The sequence below is a fragment of the Gopherus flavomarginatus genome, chromosome 2, assembly GCF_025201925.1.
Source record: "Gopherus flavomarginatus isolate rGopFla2 chromosome 2, rGopFla2.mat.asm, whole genome shotgun sequence".
In the NCBI taxonomy this organism is placed as follows: Eukaryota; Metazoa; Chordata; order Testudines; family Testudinidae; genus Gopherus; species Gopherus flavomarginatus.
This window is the reverse complement of record NC_066618.1, coordinates 235527841-235550090: the sequence shown is the minus strand read 5'-3', so window position 1 is coordinate 235550090 and position 22250 is coordinate 235527841. Positions and strand designations below refer to the sequence as shown.

The following is a 22250-nucleotide window of genomic DNA, read 5'->3' as shown; positions in this document are numbered from 1 at the left end:
ATGTGGTTACATTGGTGTAAAGCTAGAGCATATTCCTAGTAAGTCGGAATTCTTCTATTATATAATTACCTGTTATTTTTAAGAGAGCACGAGTTAAGTAATTCCTGCCAATGTATTTACAGGTAACAATGTTTTTAGTGTATTTTAAAGTTAGTAGTATGAATTGTATTTATTCTCTTTTTTGTGTTGAATAAAGTAAACTACATATTAAAAAGACAATGTACTTTTGCACAGCTACACAATTACAAAGCCACGATCCTTTGCTAACATATGTCTAATTTTTTGCAGTAACAGTTAGTGTACCGTAATCATAAAGTAATGTATGCAGCTTCTGTTGATGCATATACTAATGATGTTAACTGAACATTAGAAATTACTGTTTAACTACCATTGAAGGGCATACCACCATTGCACAGAATTTTTGATTAACAGTCCCTACTATCACCCAAGGCCAGAGTCATTATTTTGAAGCTCAGAAATGTTTCTGCATGACGTTCCTAACGTAACTTAGCAGTAAACTGGATTCCAGGTTTATTGCCAAAGTAGTTAAAAAATTCAAAAGGTTGGTGTTTGAACAGAACATTAGGGAAAAAATACTACATATAATTCACTTAACATATTATTTCCCTTTCTTGTATAGGAGCAGCAGGAGAAGAAGGGGATGCCTATTCATAAAGAAGGGCATGCCAGAACTTTATTTTCTGAGGAAAATACAGTCTGTTAGACTTCTGCTGTATGAAATGGTTAAACTATTATTAAATACATGGAATAAAAATAGACAACTGCCTTTAAATTTCTTTCACTGTTTTCCTTACTAAAGATATCTGAAATGAGAGAAAGAACTGTATCAGACAACAGATGAAAGTAAGACTGGGCTTGATTCTAATTTCATTTATGCTAGTATAGCTTCACTGAGTTCAGTGGTGTTACTCCTGATTTATTTACACTGATATATAAGTAAGGGAAGACTCAGGCCCATTACTTGTAATAAAACAATTCAGCAACACATTTATGACTTCTGGAGTAATATAGAGTGCAAGGTGGAAAAGGTTCACAAGAAAGTGAAAAGTACTCCTTTTATCCCATCTAATTCATGCAAATTGTGGTTTCATGGGGTATATTAGGAAGAGCCAATATTTACCTAATGCTGCAATATACATTAATTTATGATTCACAGAAACCCAAAAAACAGGCCTAGTGCCTGTAACCAAACCAATCAGCTTAGATGTGTGAGATCTGTGTTGCGTATAACACAGGAGTTTTTGGCAAGTGATGGCATCAACTGAAGCAGATAGACAGTGGAAACGTAGAAGATGAGTAAATAATAGGTATGCAGTTCCAAATCCCAGGAGAGATCCTAACCAAAAGCAACTGATGTGAATCAGAGGTGTATGGGAAGAAATGCTCAGCAGATTTGGTCATGAATGTGTGTACCATGTCTAACAGCAAACACATACCCTATTATCACTATCATCTCTGAAATGATGTTCTGACTGGTAGACGTGTTGTAAATTGGAATGATTATATTCAATTAAAAATACATCAGAGTAAAAAGAACAAATCATATCCATATCCGATGTATTACCCATTCGGGACTGAATTGTAACAGCAACAGTGTCCCACACCTAGGCGCATACATCTGAACACCAAATGGCATCCATCTTCATGCATGCCTGATCCACTGTTTGTTGCCTGAATTATATCAATATGAAATCCATATTACAAATGAGTCTTATATTGCATTAATCAATAGTGTATCCCACAGATGTTGACCATGGAGCCCATATCAGCACCAGTATCTGCTATGGGCCCACATGCATAGCAAAGATGCAGGTTAAAGTTAGTGTGAGCTCCTTGGCTGAAATCCTGGCCCCAGGGAAGTTAACAGGAGTTTTGCTATTGACTTCAACAGGGCCAGGATTCCACCTCTCTAACCGCTGCCATTTTAGGGGGTGGGTAAGATTTGTTTTAATTCATTATTCTTGAATGGTGTCTCAGGATTTCACTCTGACCACAGATTTTTTTTTTATCAAAGCACAGAAGACATTAGTACTACAATAAACCTTTATTATAATTTCTCATTGTAAAATAGCACTTTTTTGTAAAACCGACTCCCTTTTGAAAATTATTAGATATAATTTGCACCATTATAAAATGTGTGTCATGCAGCAGATGGAATAACTGGGCTCCAGATGTAGTTTGGCTTTCATCAGGAGTGATCAGTCCATATTCCAATTCACACTGTTTTGCGTAGGAAATAACTTTAAAGCTCCATCCTTATAGCTTTTGAAGTAAGTATTAAATTAGTTCTCCTTTGGGAATTTAATTTCTATGAGCCTGTAGCCTTTGTGGCACAGAATACTGTTTATTATAAAGGTCAGATCCTCAGCTGGTGGAAACAATATAGTTCTATTGAAATCAATGTAGCTATGTCTTTATATACCAGCTGAGGATCTAGTCCATGAACGCATCTATAGCTTTGTCTCTAACCTTCCACATAGCCACAGAACTATCTGCAAATTTGGAAAGCTTTGATTGTTTTTATCTATAAAATAAATACCATAAAAGATAGATATCTGAAAAGGTGTTTTATTAATTATGATTATTTAATTTATGCAAAATTCATCCTGGTTTCAATAGGAGGGTTGAGTCTAAATATAAAGTACCACAGATATAGCTTAGAGTTCTTTATCCAGTTAAGGACCAGAGGCTAAATTGTCATTTAAGGTAATCAGAGAAACAGAATCCTAGAAGAATAGCAATTATTTGCCATGCAAATGCTTGCTCAAAGCTGACATATATGACAGACATAGTTGACAAAGGGCTTGACCTTGAAAGCCAATCTAAAACTGAACTCTGAGCGAGACAAAGATCACACTAAATTAGACATAATGAAGAAAAACTGATTGGACTAGATAGAAACATCCATGAACAGAAAAAAACTATATCAACCTTGGATAGCCGCTTAGATGAGATATAGAAAATAGATATGAAAATCAAAATGTGCTAAGCTGAAGCACTCTACAGGAAGAAGATGGGCACCATGAATAGTTATCTTCAGCTTAATTGCAGTGGAAGGAAAGTCTCCATCCAAGTTATGTGTATGGGTAGCATATGACTCAGAGATATTATCCCCCCCTCAGGGAAAGTTTGCCACTATACATAGAAATAGAAAAGCTCAATAATAGGAACCAGTAAATATTTCCATTATTGTAAGCTGCTGTCATAAGTAAAAACATCCTTAATAAAGACAAATCCACTGGCAGGACACTGCTAACCAACCAACAAATGTATTTTCAAAATGGGCACAAAATTCTGGAACCAACTACTCAGGTGGGAATATTGACTGTGCATATTAACTGAATGAAATCTTTTTACAAAGTAAAATGTTTGCGAAATAATAAATTGGTGGTATTGAAGGGCCTGTGTATAATATGTAGCAGTTCCTCTGGTTATACCTTTTAAGAAATTTCTAGTAGATCTTCAAAATGGCGGCTTCTGCCTCTTGTGGAGGTGGAGTAATTATGCCAATGGGATAGCACTCTCCCATCGGCATAGAGCATCTTCGCCAGACATGCTACAGGAGCGCAGCTTCTAGTGTAGACCTGCCCTAAGAAATTTTTACTAAAATTGCCATTTTTTGCTACCACAAATTAATTTCCTCTGGTGATAGTAATGATGGTGAAAGTCCCTGAGTACTCACAGAGTTCCAGGTGGCTGTTGGCTCAGACCGTGCTCAGATCAAGTATTTGTGACGTGACACTTAAAACACAGGCAATTGCTAGGTGGGAAATTTGTGCTACTGCCATCCCCAAAAAAGCAACAGGAACCAAACGTTTTCATTTTCATCAAAATTGTTCCACTATTATTTGGTGGTGGTGGTTGCAGTTGAATAGTTTTGACAATTTTTGCTTGATGAAACCTGAAAAATATTGTCAACAATGGATATTTCCTGCAGAAATTTCAATTTCCATAAGATAGTCATCGTCTGTTCAAAAATTTTTGACAGATTTTTTTTTACTTGCTCTACTACTATTGCTACTGCCTTGCCTATACTAGTGTTTCCACCATACTTGCCACTTGATAAGCTGAATCACTGATAGTAAAGGTGAAAATGTTTAGTTAAAATGTTCTATGGTAATATTCTGTCTCCACTGAAGTCAATGACAAAACTTCATTGATTTCTATAAGGTTAGGCTTTCACTTCTGCTATACAAAAGGCCTTACTCAGCTGTTATGTCTGATGGCCATGTAGTCACCTGCATATTTTTTTGAGATGACCAAAAAAGACTCCAGATTCTAGAGCTCATTCTTTTTAGCATATGGGCAATGTGCCTCAGGTGGCATGTGACCAGGATTCATCACCAAATTTGGTCTGCAGGTACTGATGGGGAGTGTGACGTGAATGCTGAGCTCACTGGACAATATGAATTCCCTTGCTATATTAATTTACTGTATTGCAAACTTGGGGCCAGATATTGCTCACATTGAAAGCCACTGTGAAACCCCAACTGACTGTAATGGGGACAATATTTTCCACATCTCATTGTTCTAAAACAATTTCTGAAATTCTAATAGTTCTAGACGAGGGATCAGCACATGGCCCTTAAGGGAAATCCACTGGCAGGCAGAGATGGTTTCTTTACTTGCAGCATCTGCAGGTTCGGCTGATTGCAGCTCCCGCTGGCTACTGTTCGCCATTCCAGGCCAATGGGGGCTGCGGGAAGTGGCAGCCAGCACATCCCTCAGCCCATGCCGCTTCCCACAGCCCTCATTGGCCTGGAACAGTGGGAGCCGCAATCAGCTGAACCTGCAGACCCTGCAGGTAAACAAACCGTCCTGGCCCGTCAGTGGATTTCCCCGATGGGCCGCGTGCCAAAGGTTGGTGATCTCTGTTCTAGATATAAGAATTCTAACAGATATAGAAAGTTAGTTTAAGTAGCAAAAATGAAAATAATATTATTTTAAATCCTTTGAGTAGTAAAATTGTGATATTATTCCACCACACTGTGATGTATCATATACTGTTAGTAAGACCACCCAAAATTGGAGTACAATGGTGAAACTGAATGGCGAATGTTTTTAATTCATATATGCTGTTTTTAACACAGCCATCACTGTGACCTTCAAAAGGTCACTGGAGTCACTGGAAAGACTACTATTGATTTGGATAAGCTAAGGATCAGACTTTAGTGTATTAAAATTCTTCATAATACACTTTTGTTTTCTAGGCAATTGGTAAAAAGTATCAGTGAAGGTCATCACACAACTGGTATAAAAATAAACTTTTCTTAACTTGTGGTCACTTTAATACTAAAGTATAAGTAGTAAAGAAAAATTATATTGGTGATTTATTACCTATCTGTCATTCCTGTGGGATATTATGTGTGATGTCTATATTCATCTCATAGATTCATGGATTTTAAAGGATCAGTATCAAGATCCAGTCTGCCCTTTTGCATAGTATCAGCACAGTAATTCCTGCTTCAATCCTGCAACTCCTGGTTGAGCTGTAGCATCTCTTTTAGAAAGAGAGCATATTTGCAGATGGGAGAAGAATAGCTCCAGCTTCTAATTTAAAAGTTTTATCAACAAAGAGAAGCCCATCTGCTGAAGCAAATTTTCAGTGGATTTCTTACTGCGTGGCTAAATTACATTTTCTTTGTTATAAAATGGACTTCACCAGATCTTTTGTACGACAAATATTGTGATGACTTTTCCTGATTAATAATAAAGAATCTAAACCACAAATGATCTCATGCTAGCCAGTTGAAATTTGTACTTTTATAAGATAATAATATGAATTCACAGCCATTTACTTAATATTGCCAAGTCTGAGAAGGTTAGTAGCCACACTAATTCTAAGAATGTTTTTCCTTTGTGTTAATGGGATACAGCATGAAAAAGTGTTCTATATCATGTCCATATGAATATGGCAAAGAAATTGATTTTGTTGAGTTTGTTATGCTAGGATGAAAATCAGAGGATGTTGTACAGAAGTCACTGTGGATACAATGTGGTTAACTATGAACTGTATCAACGTAAGTGCTACAGAAGTATACACTGATGCTTCCAGCAAACACTTCTGCTCTAATCAGGACTTTGAAAAAGAAATCAGCAAATGAAAGTACTGAGTAAAGGAAAGCTTGACTCATATGTGCAAAAATATCATCTTTTCTTGAGCAATTTTGTTTTACTGAATTAGCATTTTTACATGGAGACCAATTTGTTCAATAAGTTGTCCCATTAACCTTATTAATCAATCTCTTTAGCTGCTTTCAAATCAGCCCCAGAATATTCAGGACCATATTTAATGTGCTCATTCAAAGCATCTGCTAAAGAGATATTGTATTTTTTTTAACAAACAGAATAATCGTTAACAAATGAATTCAGCAGCAAGCTTTACTTTAGAGAGAGACAGATGTTCAGTTTAATTACATTTACTTATTTCTAACCTATGAATATTTACTACTACAGACAAGTGGATATACTGGAGTTCTAGCTAGAAAAACACCAACCTTTGAAGCTCTGATGACATGTAAAACGAGCACACTAATTTTTCTCCTGGAACTAGTAATTTAGAACACTCTAGCATTGCTGCTATCAAAGTACAATTTGCTCCCCCACAAACCTCAAGAATTATAAGGGACCTACCTTAGAAAGCCCGCCTACCTCCAAATAGAAGCAGATAATGAAAACATTCCAGGTGACCCAGAGGGCAGTCCACACCGTGTACTAGACAAAAAGCCAGATGACAGCAAAAAAGAAAGAAAAATAAAATGTGAAGATGGAAAAGTTTTATACTGAGCAGATCAATACCTTTTTTTAGAAAACATATCAACAAATATAGTTCTTCTAGGAACCAATAAACAGGAAGAGTCCAGAAACAGAGTTCTCCTGGCTCAAGTCCCCTAAAAACCACAGCAAATTACAAATCCAATATTCTCTCCTGCTCTAAATACATACCAATAAAAATTAGATTCATTTTTATGATGTTAGAATAGCCTCCTGATACCAGTTAATTCCAAAATGCTGACTTGATCACTGTTTTTTATGCATTTGTGACTCATGTGTATATCATTATTCAGTTCTGTTGCTGGAAATCCCAGAACTGTACAGTAATTTCGGTGTGCTATATCCTGCTAAATGTTAAGAGGAAACAAGTAGGAAAAAACCCGCAAACAAACAAGAAGCCCCATTAGTCTGATGCACGGATTTGCAGCATTTTTGAAGCCATGTTGGTTCCAGGATATTAGATAGAGAAGGTAGGGGAATTAGTATATTTATTGGAGCAACTTATATTGGAGAAAGGGACAAGCTTACCAAGTCCCCAGACCTGAAGAAGAGCTTTGTAAAGCTCATAAGCTTGTCCTTTCCACCAACAGAAGTTGCTCCAATGAAAGATATGACCTTATCTATTGTGTTTCTCTGATATTTGGATGTCATTGAAATCATCAGGCAGGTGAAATTAAAGCTGAGCTTAGTCTCATGAACTTTCTTCCAGTAAAAGGTATTTTAACAAGAAGTTATGGTATCTTTTCAACTGAGCATGACAGGCCTGTTTGGGTTTTGGTTTTATTTTTTTCCTCATATTTGCCAAGAAGTAGACAGCAGAACAAATTCAGCACTGGCATGAATGGGTATAATTCTGAAATCTGTGGCACTGCACCGACTTACATCACGGTTCAGTTTGGTTCTGTGCTTTTTTTAAAGCTAGCAAGAAACTGAGGTCATGACCCTACCATGAGCTCCAGGGAGATGGACTCCTGAGGCTACATGGATCTCCTCTAGGGTCCTTGGCACTCCATGCTGGTGCAGGGATCTGCTCACACAGAGCACATAGCATGACTGGGAAATCGATTTGTTCATCCTAAATATTTTTATTACTATCCAGATGCTGATTACAATGGGAATGCACAATTTCCCTATATGATATTGTGAAAATTTGCAAAATTAGCTATCCAAATGTTCTAGTTCAGAACCATTTATGTATGAAGAGCTAATTGCATAAGAAGCTGGAGCTACACCCGACTAAACTGTGTAATGAGATGCTGCAATGGCACTGCCACTTTACATTTACAGCTTTACAATGGAGAATTGCGCTTAGCAGCTTTGAGAGTTTAATTTGGTGTGACTTGCTCAGGATAACATGCTATTTTTTTGCCTCAATATATTCTCTAAAACCAAATACCCTAATCTCCAATATGCCAGATCCCTTTTCTAATCCAATGATACTGTTAGTTTGACTTTGTTGTATAATTTTCATTATGTTTCCTTCTTCCTCTTCCTCCCTGAGGTCTATAATGAAAAGATTCATATGAAGGGGGTTGATTTTTTTCATAGAACCCTGTACTTCCATGACTTCTATATACAAAACAGGTTTGTTAGTTTAATTTAATTTGTTATAATGTACAGTACCCATGTGGCTTGAGGATAACTATTACGTCAACAGCAGAGAATTACTGCACAAAAAAAGAGCAACAGACCTGGCCAATCTCCTGTATGTTACAGAGAAGATCAGTGTACTACCTGAGGCCTGCTTTTAACCTTTTATTTAAACAGCAATAAAATTGTTAAAATTACTGTGGTCTATCTGCAGTAAAGGTTTTGGCTTTTTCTCATCATTATTTACTTAAATGGGATATTGTCATTTTCATCACATACACACTTTGCATTAACTCACTATAGACTCTATATCAAAGGCAATAACTGATTTATATGTATGCAGTAACCAAGTTGTGATGTGATGTGATGTGTATCTTCAGTGCACAGAGCAGCTAATAGCAAGGTGCCAGAATTTTACTAAGGTTTAGACATAATGGTTCATAAAAGCAGATTTCAAACTAGACAGGGGAAATCCATTTTTTAAAACCATATTAGAGAACTGCACAGGTCTACATTAACATGTCACCTGATATTTAGTAGTAATGGGACAGCTGCTTCATACTTTATACCAGGACAAATCCTGCAAGACCTGATCCTGGTCCCCCGAGCTTCATTTCCAGAAATGTGTTGTTTGAAATTTCCCAAATAAATTCAGCATGAGGTGGACACCGATCATGGACAATTTCAGCCTAAATAGTTAACATTTGGCAAAGTTATAAGCAACTGAAAATAGGATCATATAATGGGAAACATTGGGCAACCTCAGTAATACACCAATAGCTCTGTGTAAAATATTTCATGAGGGAGACTTGCTTGTTTAAATGTGTTTCTTTTTCTCTTTTGAAATTCTGCATATTTTATATATATATATATATATATATATATATATATAAATTGTCTCAGACCTATATCTATAAATATGTTGCAAATTAATATAATAATAACGGCACATTTATATAGCTTCTTTCATTCTGAGGGGTCTCAAATCATTTTGCATATTTAAACTGATACAGAAATTGCATTTAATCCCCCAGTGCACTGAAGCCATTTTTGGAGTAAAACACAGCAACTGTTTAACAGTGCACAGTGCCACTAAGCAGTTTAGGACAAAAAATGTGCAATTGAAAGATAGGACGTTCCGGGGTTTGTATTTGACTAGGATACTGAGATTGATACTTTAGTTTTTATGAAAAATGGCCACAAGTAGCCATTCAATTTTATATCTCATTTGAAATGCAGTACCTCCAGTAACACAGTGTCCCTGACTCTATAACAGTATATTGGCTCTCTGCTAATTCAAGGGAAGAGAGGCAACTACTGAGTCATACATCTAGGTGTGCCCTGGAGGTATCACGAATATTGACAGAGCCCAACTCAACTTAATTTATGAGATGAGTGGGAATCATAGAACAAGGCAATATGATTGAACATGAATACTGTCAGGGCACGATTTACCGAAGTATTATAGACAGTATCACAAAGCAGCTTTGAATACCTAAATATTATACACGTTTTTGAAGCTGTAAGGTTCTGTGCGGCATGACTTTTCCTTGATCAATGTATATGGCATTTCTATATGTCCTAATTTCTTTCTGTTTTAAATCTAATTCTCTCTAGGTCTTTATACTGCACACATCACCAAGTTATAACAGCACCCCATATATTATTTAATAGAGTAAATTAAGATAATTAGATCCACACTCAGGGCTTGGCTACACTCAAAACTCCAAAGCGCTGCTGCGGGAGCGCTACCGTGGCAGCGCTTTGAAGTGCGAGTGTGGTCGCAGCACCAGCGCTGGTAGAGAGCTCTCCCAGCACTGCAGATACTCCATCTCCCCATGGGGATTAGCTTACAGCACTGGGAGCCGCGCTTCCAGCGCTGGGGCACTGTTTACACAGGCGCTTTGCAGCGCTGTAACTTGCTGCGCTCAGGGGTGTGTTTTTTTCACAACCCTGAGCGAGAAAGTTGCAGCGCTGTAAAGCGCCAGTGTAGCCAAGGCATCAGTTTAGGATAAAGTGTCTTATTTTCACATCTCATTGTAAAATAATAGATTTATGCTGAGCTGGGCCAGGTTTGCACCATTTTAACCATATGACTCATCATTCTGAGTGTTTTTCAACCTCATCACAGTGCTAGAAAAAACCTTTTACAAGTATTCTGTTAGCATTATTAATTGATCAAAACAGCTTAGAAATATTGCTAGCTATGGGGAGTTCTGTGAAGAAAAGAAAAGAATGTATAGAGAAATGGATCATAGTGAAACTTCGCAGCTGTGTGATTTAGTATATTACACTGTCGGTTAGAATTCAAATTTAATTCTTCTTTGTTCTTTGCAAATTAATATTTGTTTAAATTTCGGATGAACTAATATAAGAAAATTATGAACCAGTTTTTCTTTTTGATGCCTGCCGGGAGCTTTGGTCAGATTAATCTCATCCACAAAGTTTTGAAGTGTCATAAATGTTATATCTGCTAAATGACATGGTGGATTGTTTTCTGAGCTGTACTTAAATTAGAAGTTAATAGAAAAAAGAGTTAAAATAATGGAACTGTTTGACTTGAGATAAGCAGTATATTCAGCATTGAGGCTGTCATTTCATTCCATCTTTCTCTCACTATCGGTTGGCTAGATTGCACTAAGGGTCTCAGACCTTTGGAGGACATTACACAAAAGTGATGGCTTGAGATGACTTCTTCCATCCTGGAAGCCCAGGGGATTGTGCCTTTTCTTGCAGGTGTAGCCCTGGCCTCAGTGACCCTTGCTTTCATCATGTTAAGGCAGTGTTTCCCAAACTTTCCAATGGCATGACCCCCTTTGCACTCACCTCTGTTAATGCAACCCCCAGTACTTAGCATTCAGGATGGCTTTGCACAAATGAACACCCTATTTTAATAGTCTACTTTGAAAACTATGGGTGGGTAGCCAGGCCCAGATTAACTAATGTGCATTCAGTGCACTTGCACAGGGCCCCCATTTGAGAGGCTCCCCTGACCACTAAACCAAAGATAAAAAAGGAACGTGGAACTAGTGACCTGGGGACCACATCCAGCCCACAAGATCATTTTATTTGGCCTGCCACCTCATGTGCCTGCCACTCCACTTTCCAATCTCACCATGTTGGCTCCTGCATCCTCCACATGGAGCCAGTGACCTGGTGTGGGCCAGAGAAGGCATACTGCCACGGATGCTGTGAGAGTGCTCTGTTGTTTCAGGTTAGTGCTGCTTAGCTGTCCCTAGCATTGTTTGCTTAGAAGCTTTCTCGCATTTTCTTTTTCTCCCTCATTTCGTGACCCTCCTAGTACACTTGTGCAAAAAACTGCTGTCTTAAAGACAATAGTGCATCTGCTAGAACATGTGTCAGCTGGCCCAACTGTGAAGGGCACCCAGAAGCAGCATGTAGCAACCTGTTTGCCAAATGGGGCAAAAAAACAAGAACATGCCACAATTATTAATAAACTTAACACTACATTGGGGGCCAGCTGATTTCAAGGTCCATTTCAGTATACTGGTCCTCATGGTCAAAGACCTGAAAGACCTGTGGCCTGTACACTGCTGTAATAACTGGGCCTACAAACTTACTCTAACTGTGAGCTCAGCTGTGAAAAGTGAGTGTAAGTTCATAAGATGACACAGGAACCTATAACAACAAGTGTTAATGGGAAAAGATGCAAAAGTGAAACAGAAAGACTGAATTAATCAAAACAAAAAGGCCTGTTAAAATAACTCAAAGGTTATGTTAAGATCACGCTTGGTAAACAAGAAAAGTGTGAAATTGAAAAATCAATAACCAAAGCTGGCATTTCAGAAACTGGGTAAACTTGGTGGACAAATAATGATGGGATGGGCTATTTTGCCAACCATTCCCATTTTTCAGTCTCTAAAGAAAGAAATTTTGCAGAGCAAATATGGCTACTGGAGTGAATTTCACCATCATGGCAGACACCTTAACATCTCCTGGGACCCCAGGCCTTCGTCATCTTGATCCTGAGAGATGTCCTGATCAGACTGAGCCAGTCCGAGGACCCAGATGACATCACCACCTCTACTAGTGCCATCTAAATCTTGAATACCAACTGGGATGTTGATACTTGTCTCTCCCCTCCACATCCATGTGTACTTCCCCTCCCCACTTATTTCTTCTCTTTCTACCCCTCTCCTTTTGCCTTCTGTCTAATAAAAGCCTGGCTTAGATGGCCAAGACTGTATATTTTGCAGCATTACTGTAAACTTGTGACCAGAAAGATCCAGTTAAAACCCAAGTCCTGAACATTCTGATGCTGGTACAGAGTGGCTGACGAGACCATGTGTTGTGCCTGCGTTTTTCCAGCTGGGAGGTTGAAGTGAAAGTCAGCAGCATGGACCAGAGCTGCATTTTCTATCTTTGCTGCTCTTCTCTCCCCCATTTTGTGTGTGTTCATCTTTCACAAAACTTTAACAGCAGCAGCAACAAGGACAACTCCAGCCATCTCAACTGACTTATTCTCTTTTTCTCAAAAAGGGCCATTATTATAATCTTTGATGCCATCTAAAAGATTGTCAAACAAGCGTTTTTCTCCTTCTAAAAACTCTTGTCAACTAATGGGAAAGGGAACAAAGAGGGCTGTGAAAATAAAGCCTGATTTAATACTTTACATTTCAAACACTTTAGCTGTTTTCCCCTCTTTCCTGCATCTTTGCAGAAATTTGAAAAGGATTTTTAATGTTGTGTTTGCCATGGTACTAAGAAGGCTGAGGCCTCTGTATACCAAACCCCGAACCTTGTTTGAAACTGTTTAAGTTTGAACCATGACTGGGTTATTTTAACACCTCTGACATTTTGGACCCATTTATTCCATCTAAATCACACACCACAGCACCTTAGGTAATAGCTGTCTGCCTGACCTAGTAGAACAATTGCAATCAGCAGAGATGCTTCAAGTGTCAGTCAGCAGGGTGGAGGTCTGAGAGACAGGGCCAGGGTTTTCTCAGAGGAAAGCTCTCAGCTGGAATTTGATCTTGCTGGAGATCAGTCTCAGCCCAAGTTTTATAACCTTCAGAGTATGAGGCAAGCCACATTTCCCTGTTTGGTCCTTTCCTTGACTGAGTTAAGTGCTAATCTGGCACTCTCTGATGAAAAACTTATTTGAGAGGCATTTCTGAGATAGGAGAGAAGGAGAATTACTCATGTAATAACAACAACAATTTATGCGCAGTCATACTTGACTTAAGAGTTTTAAAGGATGCAGGGTCAGCCTTAACTCTGATTTACCTTGCTTTTGTTAAGTCAAACATTTAACGCATGTATTCATTTCTTTCACAATTCTGCAATACGGTAAATGTAAAATTTGTGTGTGAAAAGCATTACAGAGGGAGCGGGGTGGGAACTGCACTGTAAATGCTCTAGAAGAAGCATTGTCACTGCCTCCCTTACACACAAAGGTCTGATCTATTAACGGTTTCATGCTGAGGCCAAGGCAGGTCCTTCAAAGTGTCTGGAAAATAGTATGACATAATATTACAAAGAAAATTATGTATATATAGATACACACACACACACACACACACACACACACACAAAATAGATCGGTATCTAGTAGGAATTGATATGAAATGCTAAATACTTTACATTCTTTCCTTAGGTAGGATCAGGTAGACATAGAGGGCATGAAAGTCATTAGGGAACACAATATACACTACCACATTTTTTTCCTGAAATAGCTGGTTGCTTTTCCAGTTAGACTGGATCTGATTAAGTCAGCTCCTGGATTTGAGTCAATTAGAGAAGATGACACTGAAAGCCTGATTCAATATATTTCCTCTGTTAAGTCAGCTGAGTTGAGTCCTTATTCTAATGTGTAATATCTATCACTAAGGGACTTAGGGGCAGATTTTCAAAGGCATTAAAGTGCCTAAAGATGCAGCTGAATTCCTAGTGGGATTTTCAGAAGTGCCTAAGTGAGTTAGGTGGTTAACTCCCTTTAGAAAATCCCACTAGGTCTTTAGCTACATCTTTAAGCACCTAGATATCTTTGAAAATCAGGCCCTTATTATATATTTGCAGTAACCAGATTTTGAGTTGCCAATAACCAGTCTGCTTGTCAGCAAACTCCATTTTTACCCCTATGGCCTTGGCCTGTGATGTAATCAGATCTCAGAATCTGACAGGCAAACCTCATAATCCCTTGGGCTGGACTCCTTCACTGTCTCTTACTTAGCTCACAGTAGAACAAGTTAATACAGCCTGGAGCTCTATGAACAAGCCTGAAGCATGCAATAACTGACTGCATGCTTCCATACTGTGGATCCCTTTGAGGAATCTGGTGACAGCTGCAAATGGCAAAGCCCCAGGAACCACAGCGGGGAGGCTATGTAGGACTTGAGGATCTGAGCCTGTCACTTCATTGGAAGTTTTGTCTTAATAAAGACTGAGTAAATAAATTCAGTAATACCACAGTGCACACAGACAATGACAATGACAGTCCAAGCAAACTGCTTTATGGGTAGAGCAGAGCAGGAATTTTTTGTCAAAACAGCTTTTTGTCCAAAATGCTGATTCATCAAAATGGGAAATATTCACTGAAATGTATCCATTTTGACTACACTTTTGTTGGGTATGTTTCTCAGGTTTAGAAGGGAATTTCCGGTCAAAACCAAAGAGACAGAGATCAGCTCATCCCAGCACAGCCAACCACTCATCTAGCATATGGGAGACACTGATCCAAGACTTTGCTGTGTGCCAGGGTCTTGACCCTGTATCATTCACATCCCAGGTAAATGTCCTACCATCAGGCTATAGAATCAATTTCTTGCTGGCCTACTGAATATTTAACTATTGCACCAAGTGGACCAGCTCCAACAGGGGAGAGTAAGAGAGCCTCACTAGCCAAGCACTCTCCTGGATTGTTGCAAATCCAGGTTCCAGTCCTTTATATGAATCAGACAGAGCAAGGACTCAAACCTTTTTATTTATGGAGTTTTGCATCTCTAGTTATAAAACAACTTTTTTAGAAATGTTACCTTTAAAATGTACTTTTACACTAAAAATAATATAAAGAAACAAGTATCAGAGGGGTAGCCGTGTTAGTCTGGATCTGCATCTGATGAAGTGGGTATTCACCCACGAAAGCTCATGCTCCAATATGTCTGTTAGTCTATAAGGTGCCACAGAACTCTTTGCTGCTTATAAATAAACAGTTGGTTAATGTGCTGTGTTTCATCTTTTATCCTGAACAAAATGAAAGTTTTAACAGGGGAAGATGTACAGTTAGTGCTAGGACAGGAGGGTCAGGAGATCTGGGATTATTTCTACCTCTGCCCCAGACTTGTGTAACTCTGAGCAAGACACTACGGGTATGTCCAGGGCCAGCTCTACTGTTTCTGCTGCCCCAAGCAGTGCGCCGAATTACCGCTGTGGATGGCGGGGGCAGTCTGTGTGCTGTTAGGGCAGCATGCACGTTTCTGCGATGGCAGCAGTTCGGCGGCAGCTTCTGTCTTCAGCTGGAAGACAGAAGCTGCGCTACCGTGGACAGCTGAACATAGAAGCTGCTGCCGACACAGAAATGCACGTGCCACCCTAACGGCACATGGACTGCCCCCGCCGTCTGTGGCAGCAATTCAGCACACTGCTTGGGGGCAAAAACACACGGACTGCTGCCCCTTGCAGATTGCCGCCCCAAGCACCTGTTTGGAATGCTGGTGCCTGGAGCCGGCCCTGGGTATGTCCACACTTAGGGCTAAGGGTGTGATTCCCAGCTCGAGGAGACATACTCGCTCTAGCTCTCATCAAGCCAGCACGCTAAAAATAGTAGTGTAGTCTCAGTAGCACCAGCAGTGGCGAGAGGGGCTAACTCAGCTGCCCTAAGTACAGACCTGTCTGGAGCCGATGGGCATGAATTTGCATGGCTAGCCTGAGCCACCGACCATGCTACTGTGGCTATGCTACTCTAGCACTCACTGAGCCAATGTAAGTGTCTCCTCGAGCTGGGAATCACCCTGCCACCAGCTCCAAGTGTAGACCTACCCTTAATCTCTCTGTGCCTCAGTTTTCTCACATCTAAAATGGGCAAAATAATGGGAAAGAACTGCATTTATGTCTGTAAAGCACCATCCTCCAATGGAAGGTGTTAGATAAAAGTGCAGACTAATACTTTTATCACTCCCTTCTAAATTCTTTATAAATGTTCATGAAGTTTAATAAAAGTGAGTACAAAGAACCTCAATGTTACAGTCAGACCACTTCTTTCTCAGGGGAGGCCACTTTTTTTTTTTTTTTTTTTTTTTTTTTTTTTAGAAATAACACAAAATTACAGGAATAAACAGTTGATTAGAAAAAAACAGAAGCTTTTAAAGCATTTGACTAATGATTTTTCCCAGTAGACATTTTTTTCATTCTTTCGTGAGAAAAGCTATTTTTACATCTCAAAATCCCTTGCTAACAACATTACTGAGAGATTCCAAGTGCTGCCAGGTAAAAAAAATATTCAACTTTTCCAGTGGGGTCAGGGCAGTAGAATTTGAGAGGAAGTTTTTTAAGTGGCATTGGAATTTTTGATTCCTGACTGGATGGAGAATGTATGTTTCTCAGAGGTAATATATCTGACTTCAAGTTACATACATCAGAGGCAGGTCCTTGGTGACAATTTATACCAATTTAAATCAGATGTTAAATTCAGACCAGTTTTTTCTCAGGGGAGGCCACTTTTTTTTTTTTTTTGGTTAAGAAATAACACAAAATTACAGGAATTAACAGTTGATCAGAAAAAAAACTGAAGCTTTTAAAGCATTTGTCTAATGATTTTCCCCAGTAGACATTTTTTTCATTCATTCATTCATCAGGTGAAGTGGGTTTTAGCCCACGAAAGCTTATGCCCAAAAAAATTTGTTAGTCTCCAAGGTGCCACAAGGACTCCTTGTTGTTTTTGCTGATACAGACTAACACGGCTACCACTCTGAAACCTGCTACCCTGGATAGTTTTCTATACCTCAAAACAAGATCTCATTTACTGGGCCATAAGTTTCAAAATGATGGATAAGTAGAGACCTTAAAAGATAATGCAGAAAGGATTATTCATATGTTTTCAAGCATAAAATATACGTTTTGTAATTTAAGAGGTTTTAAAGCCTACTATGAACACAAAGTCAATAAGACAGACTTACCACAACTATGTATCGAGGCCTAAACTGGATGGTTCCAAACAAACCCAATATGACAATTATTATTTGTAGAAAATTGCCAAGAATAGGAGCCCACTGGAAGCCAAGAAAGTCAAAGATCTGCCTCTCTAATGCAGCCAGCTGTAAGGAAACACATAACAAGATATTAACAGTTTAATTTGGGGTTATGCAGAATATTTGTTATTTTGATGTCATTGCATCAAACTCTACCAGATTGACTGTGATTGGAGTTCTGTGGAGGTTGGAATTCTGGGAGCTGGACTGATAACTGAACATTTTTGCTTAACTCATATACCAACTATTTTAATGACAGGGGACTTAAAAATATTTCTAGTTACATTGCCCACTGGCTGACTCTGTATTATCTCACAGCTTAGCAGATAACCAAAGACTGGTAAATTCTCATCCAGAATTAACTTGTCCTGGTCTGTTGAGAGCAACATTTGCTGATATTTATTTATTTAAATACAAACATTGTTTCAAACAGCAATCAATATAGATAATGTCATCACATTTCCCTCACTGTTATCATCATCCTACCTCCCTTATTCCCTTCATTTTGTTGCATCTAGTCTGAATTATATTGTAAGATGTTTGGTCTCTCGCTATGGGTGAGATTTTTACCCACTCTTTGGCCTATTTACACTGGATGAAAAGGTCAGAGCAGCACAGAGTGGCTCTAAAAGCCCCAGATCCAGCTAGGGGAGAACTTCCCTGGTATAGGAACTGAGAAAGCTGGCTGTGCTCCAAGGACCTCGTCTCAATCCCTGGAACAGCGACAGGGACAGGAAGGATGTGGTAATGTCAGGGCCACAGCATGTAGTGCTGTGGAGACTGTGGGCAGCACAGTTGCCCAGAGGCACCTGGGAACAAATTGATGCAACACTGTTAGCCCCTCAGGGCTATCTAAATTATGCCAGGGGCCACTTCAGCATATTACCTAATCTCCCCTTCTCATCTCCCCTCCTCACAGGCTTGGTCTACACTACGCATTTAAACCGAATTTAGCAGAGTTAAATCGATTTAACCCTGCACCTGTCCACACAACGAGGCCCTTTATATCGATATAAAGGGCTCTTTAAACCGGTTTCTGTACTCCTCCCCGACGAGAGGAGTAGCGCTGAAATCAGTATTGCCATGTCGGATTAGGGTTAGTGAGGCCACAAATCGACGGTATTGGCCTCCAGGCGGTATCCCACAGTGCACCATTGTGCCACTCTGGAAAGCAATCTGAATCGGATGCACTGGCCAGGTAGACAGAAAAAGCCCCGTGAACTTTTGAATTGCATTTCCTATTTGCCCAGCGTGGAGCTTTGATCAGCACGGGTGGCGATGCAGTTCCAAATCCAAAAAGAGCTCCAGCATGGACCGTACTGGAGATACTGGATACTCACTGTATGGGGAGACAAATCTGTTCTATCAGTGCTCCGTTACAGAAGACGAAATGCCAAAGCGTTTGAAAAAATCTCCAGGCTATGATACAGAGTCCACAGCACAGTGCTTTGTGACAAGCGTAACGGAAAGCCAAAGAATGAAATGGACGCTCATGGAAGGAGAGAGGGGGTACTGAGGACTCCACAGTCCCACAGTCTCTGAAAAGCATTTGCATTCTTGGCTGAGCTCCCAATGCCTGAAGGGTCAAAAACATTTTTCTGGGTGTTTCAGGGTATATGTCGTCAATTTACACCCTCCCCCCCCCGAAAGAAAAGGGAAAAAAAACATTTCTCGCCTTTTTTCAATGTCACCCTATGTCTACTGCATGCTGCTGGTAGACGGGGTGCTGCTGCACTGAACACCAGCATCCCCTTCCCGATGGCAGACTGTACAATATGTCTGCTATCCATTGTCATCATCAGCCCGTGAGTGCTCCTGGCTGGCCTCGGTAAAAATGGGAATGACTCCCGGTCATCCCCGGCAGATGGTACAGAACGGCTGGTAACCGTCTTCATCATAGCAACTGGAGGCTGAGCTCTATCAGCCCCCCCCTTTCCTGTCTAAAGAAAAGATTCTGTACTGCCTGGACTATCATAGCAGCGGGAGGCTGGGTCCTCTCTCTCACCACCCTTTAATGTCTTGCCTGGACTATCATAGCAGCAGGAGGCTTCCTCCCTCTCATTTTATCTCACTAAAAAGTCAGTGTTTCTTATTCCTGCATTTTTTATTACTTCATCACACAAATGGGGGGGACACTGCCATGGTAGGAGGCATCGGGGATGAGGGAAGCAACAGGTGGGGTTGTTGCTGGGGCACTCCCCAGAATGGCATGTAGCTCATCATTTCTGCAGGATCTCTGGGGCTCTGACACAGAGCAGCTCTGCTCTCTGGTTCTCTAGTACACTTGCCCCATATTCTAGGCAGGACTGACTCTATTTTTAGACAAAAACATAAAGAAGAGAATGACCTGGGGAGTCATTCTCATTTTTGTCTTTGCGCCCCCGGCCGACCTCAGCAAGGCCAGCCAGGAGCACCCATGACAGCAGCAGATGGTACAGAACGACTGATAACCGTCATCTCATCGCCAATTTACAATGGCATGGCAGACAGTGCAATAGGGATGGTAACCATCTCTGCTACCTTGCAAAGGCAAATGAATGCTGCTCTGTAGCACTGCAGTACCACCTCTGTCAGCAGCATCCAGTACACATACGGTGACAGTGTCAAGGCAAAATGGGCTCCATGGTTGCCATGCTATGGCATCTGCCAGGGCAATCCAGGGAAAAAAGGCACGAAATGATTGTCTGCTGTTACTTTCATGGAGGAAGGACTGAGTGACGACATTTACCCAGAATCACCCACGACACTGTTCTTGCATTGGGATCTCAACCCAGAATTCCAATGGGTGGAGGAGACTGCGGCAACTATGGGATAGCTACAGGATAGCCACCCACAGTGCAATGCTCCGGAAATCGACGCTAGCTTCGGTACATGGACGCACACCGCCAAATTAATGTGCTTAGTTTGGCCACATGCACTTGACTTTATACAATCTGTTTTACGAAACCAGTTTATGTAAAATCAGAATAATCCCGTAGTGTAGACATATCCACAGGCTGCAAGTTCTGTGCTATGTCTCTTACAGGAGTATAGAATTTCACCCTATATTTTTGTAGAACCCAGTGGCATCCATATCAAGACTGGGCCATCCAGGTGCTACTATAAATTTAAAACCATGATCATTGCTAGCAAAAAGTCTGGACTAGAACCTTGCCCCCCACCCCTCTTTGCAAATACAGTTTTTAAACACCTTTGCAGCAATGTTAGTATTTTGACTCTCCGGCACTCACTCTTGATAATCCAAAAATTGCGGTAAAGATACTAAAACCAGCTTTTCTGGCAATGCACTTGTTGAGGGTTAAATCTGTTTCAATATTTTTCCAGATGTAGCAAAACATTTTTGAGCATTTAAACAAAATCCCACGATAGAATTTCTATGTATGCCAGAGTTTGTTACACTTGATTTTACTTATTTTGTTACATACCCTAAAATTTACCAAAATATTCACTTACAATATTGATACTTAGGTAGATGGAGGGTGTATAGCCCTATGGATATCAACTAAATCAGTATCACATGTGAGTATATCATTTAGTTAAAACATTTTATTTTCCACATAATGGACCATATTCATTTATAGGCTTGGAACATGTTTAGCAGAGAGTGAATCTGGCCCATTTTCTTTAAAATTCAGCCCGTTGTACCTGTTAAGAAGATCTCATCTTTCTGGCCTGGATTCACATAGGAACTTAGATCTGCCATACTGAGCTTAACTTTTAAGTGTCTAGAAAATCACAGGACTAATACTGCAATTCATAATGCCACAGTTAGGTGCCTAGGTTCCCTATGCAATCAATGAGGAGAGAGCAGGGCTTAAGAATGCAATCCACAAAGCTAGCACACTAGTTTGGGAACCGTCTAAACTAGCCACTGGAAGACCATAGAGATAGACTTAAGTCCGGGAGGCTGCAGAGAGGCCCCTATCTCTGCTAGAGATCCCCAACCAGGAATCCTTCTCCTGGAGTTAGGCAGCTTATGTGCATAAGCCATTTCTTACAAGAAAGTTAGGTGCCTGCCTCACTCTGCACAAAATGGCTGGAAAAGGAGGTGACCACTTTAACTTTAAGCCCTCCAGTCAGACCACTCAGCCAGGATATGAGACACCCAGGCTCAATTCCCTCCCACCTCTCTGGCTAGGGTGACCAGACAGGGAGTCGGGGATAGTAGGAAGCTCTATAAGAAAAAGACCCAAAAATTGAGACTGTCCCTATAAAATCGTGGACATCTGGTCTCTTACTGAAACTGTTCCACTTTGGAGGAATACTTAGTCATTGGAGCAGAGTGATTGGAATCTGAGTCTTCTAATCAGACTACAGAGTCATTATTTCTCCATTATTTATCTGAAGTGAAACAGCTTCTACAGGTAAGAATGAGGGAGCCCCCACATCAGATTGTCCCATAGCTCAGTGGTCAGAGCACTCTCCTGAGAGCTGTGGGAGATACCTGTTCAGATTTTTCTCCCTCTGAGCCAGGGATAGGGTGACCAGATGTCCCGATTTTATAGGGACAGTCCCAATGTTTGGGTCTTTTTCTTATATAGCCTCCTATTACCCCCCATCCCCTGTCCCGATTTTTCACATTTGCTGTCTGGTCACCCTATTAGAGATTGAGGGAGCCCCCACATCAAAAAATTTCATAGCTCGTTGGTTAGAGCA

The 22250-nt window shown here is 40.1% G+C and overlaps 1 protein-coding gene across 3 annotated transcripts in view; it reads right to left on the bottom strand.

Annotated features, from left to right (window-relative positions):
• The window catches only part of NKAIN3 (sodium/potassium transporting ATPase interacting 3), a 564816-nt gene that overhangs the window by 321588 nt on the left and 220978 nt on the right, over nt 1–22250 (bottom strand). For all 3 annotated transcript variants that reach the window (XM_050941362.1, XM_050941360.1, XM_050941361.1), the window contains exons 2-3: nt 17523–17660; nt 6655–6735 (exon numbers count right to left, since the gene is read on the bottom strand). In XM_050941362.1, the coding sequence (XP_050797319.1) occupies nt 6655–6735; nt 17523–17660 (219 nt within the window). The remainder of the gene's footprint in view (nt 1–6654; nt 6736–17522; nt 17661–22250) is intronic.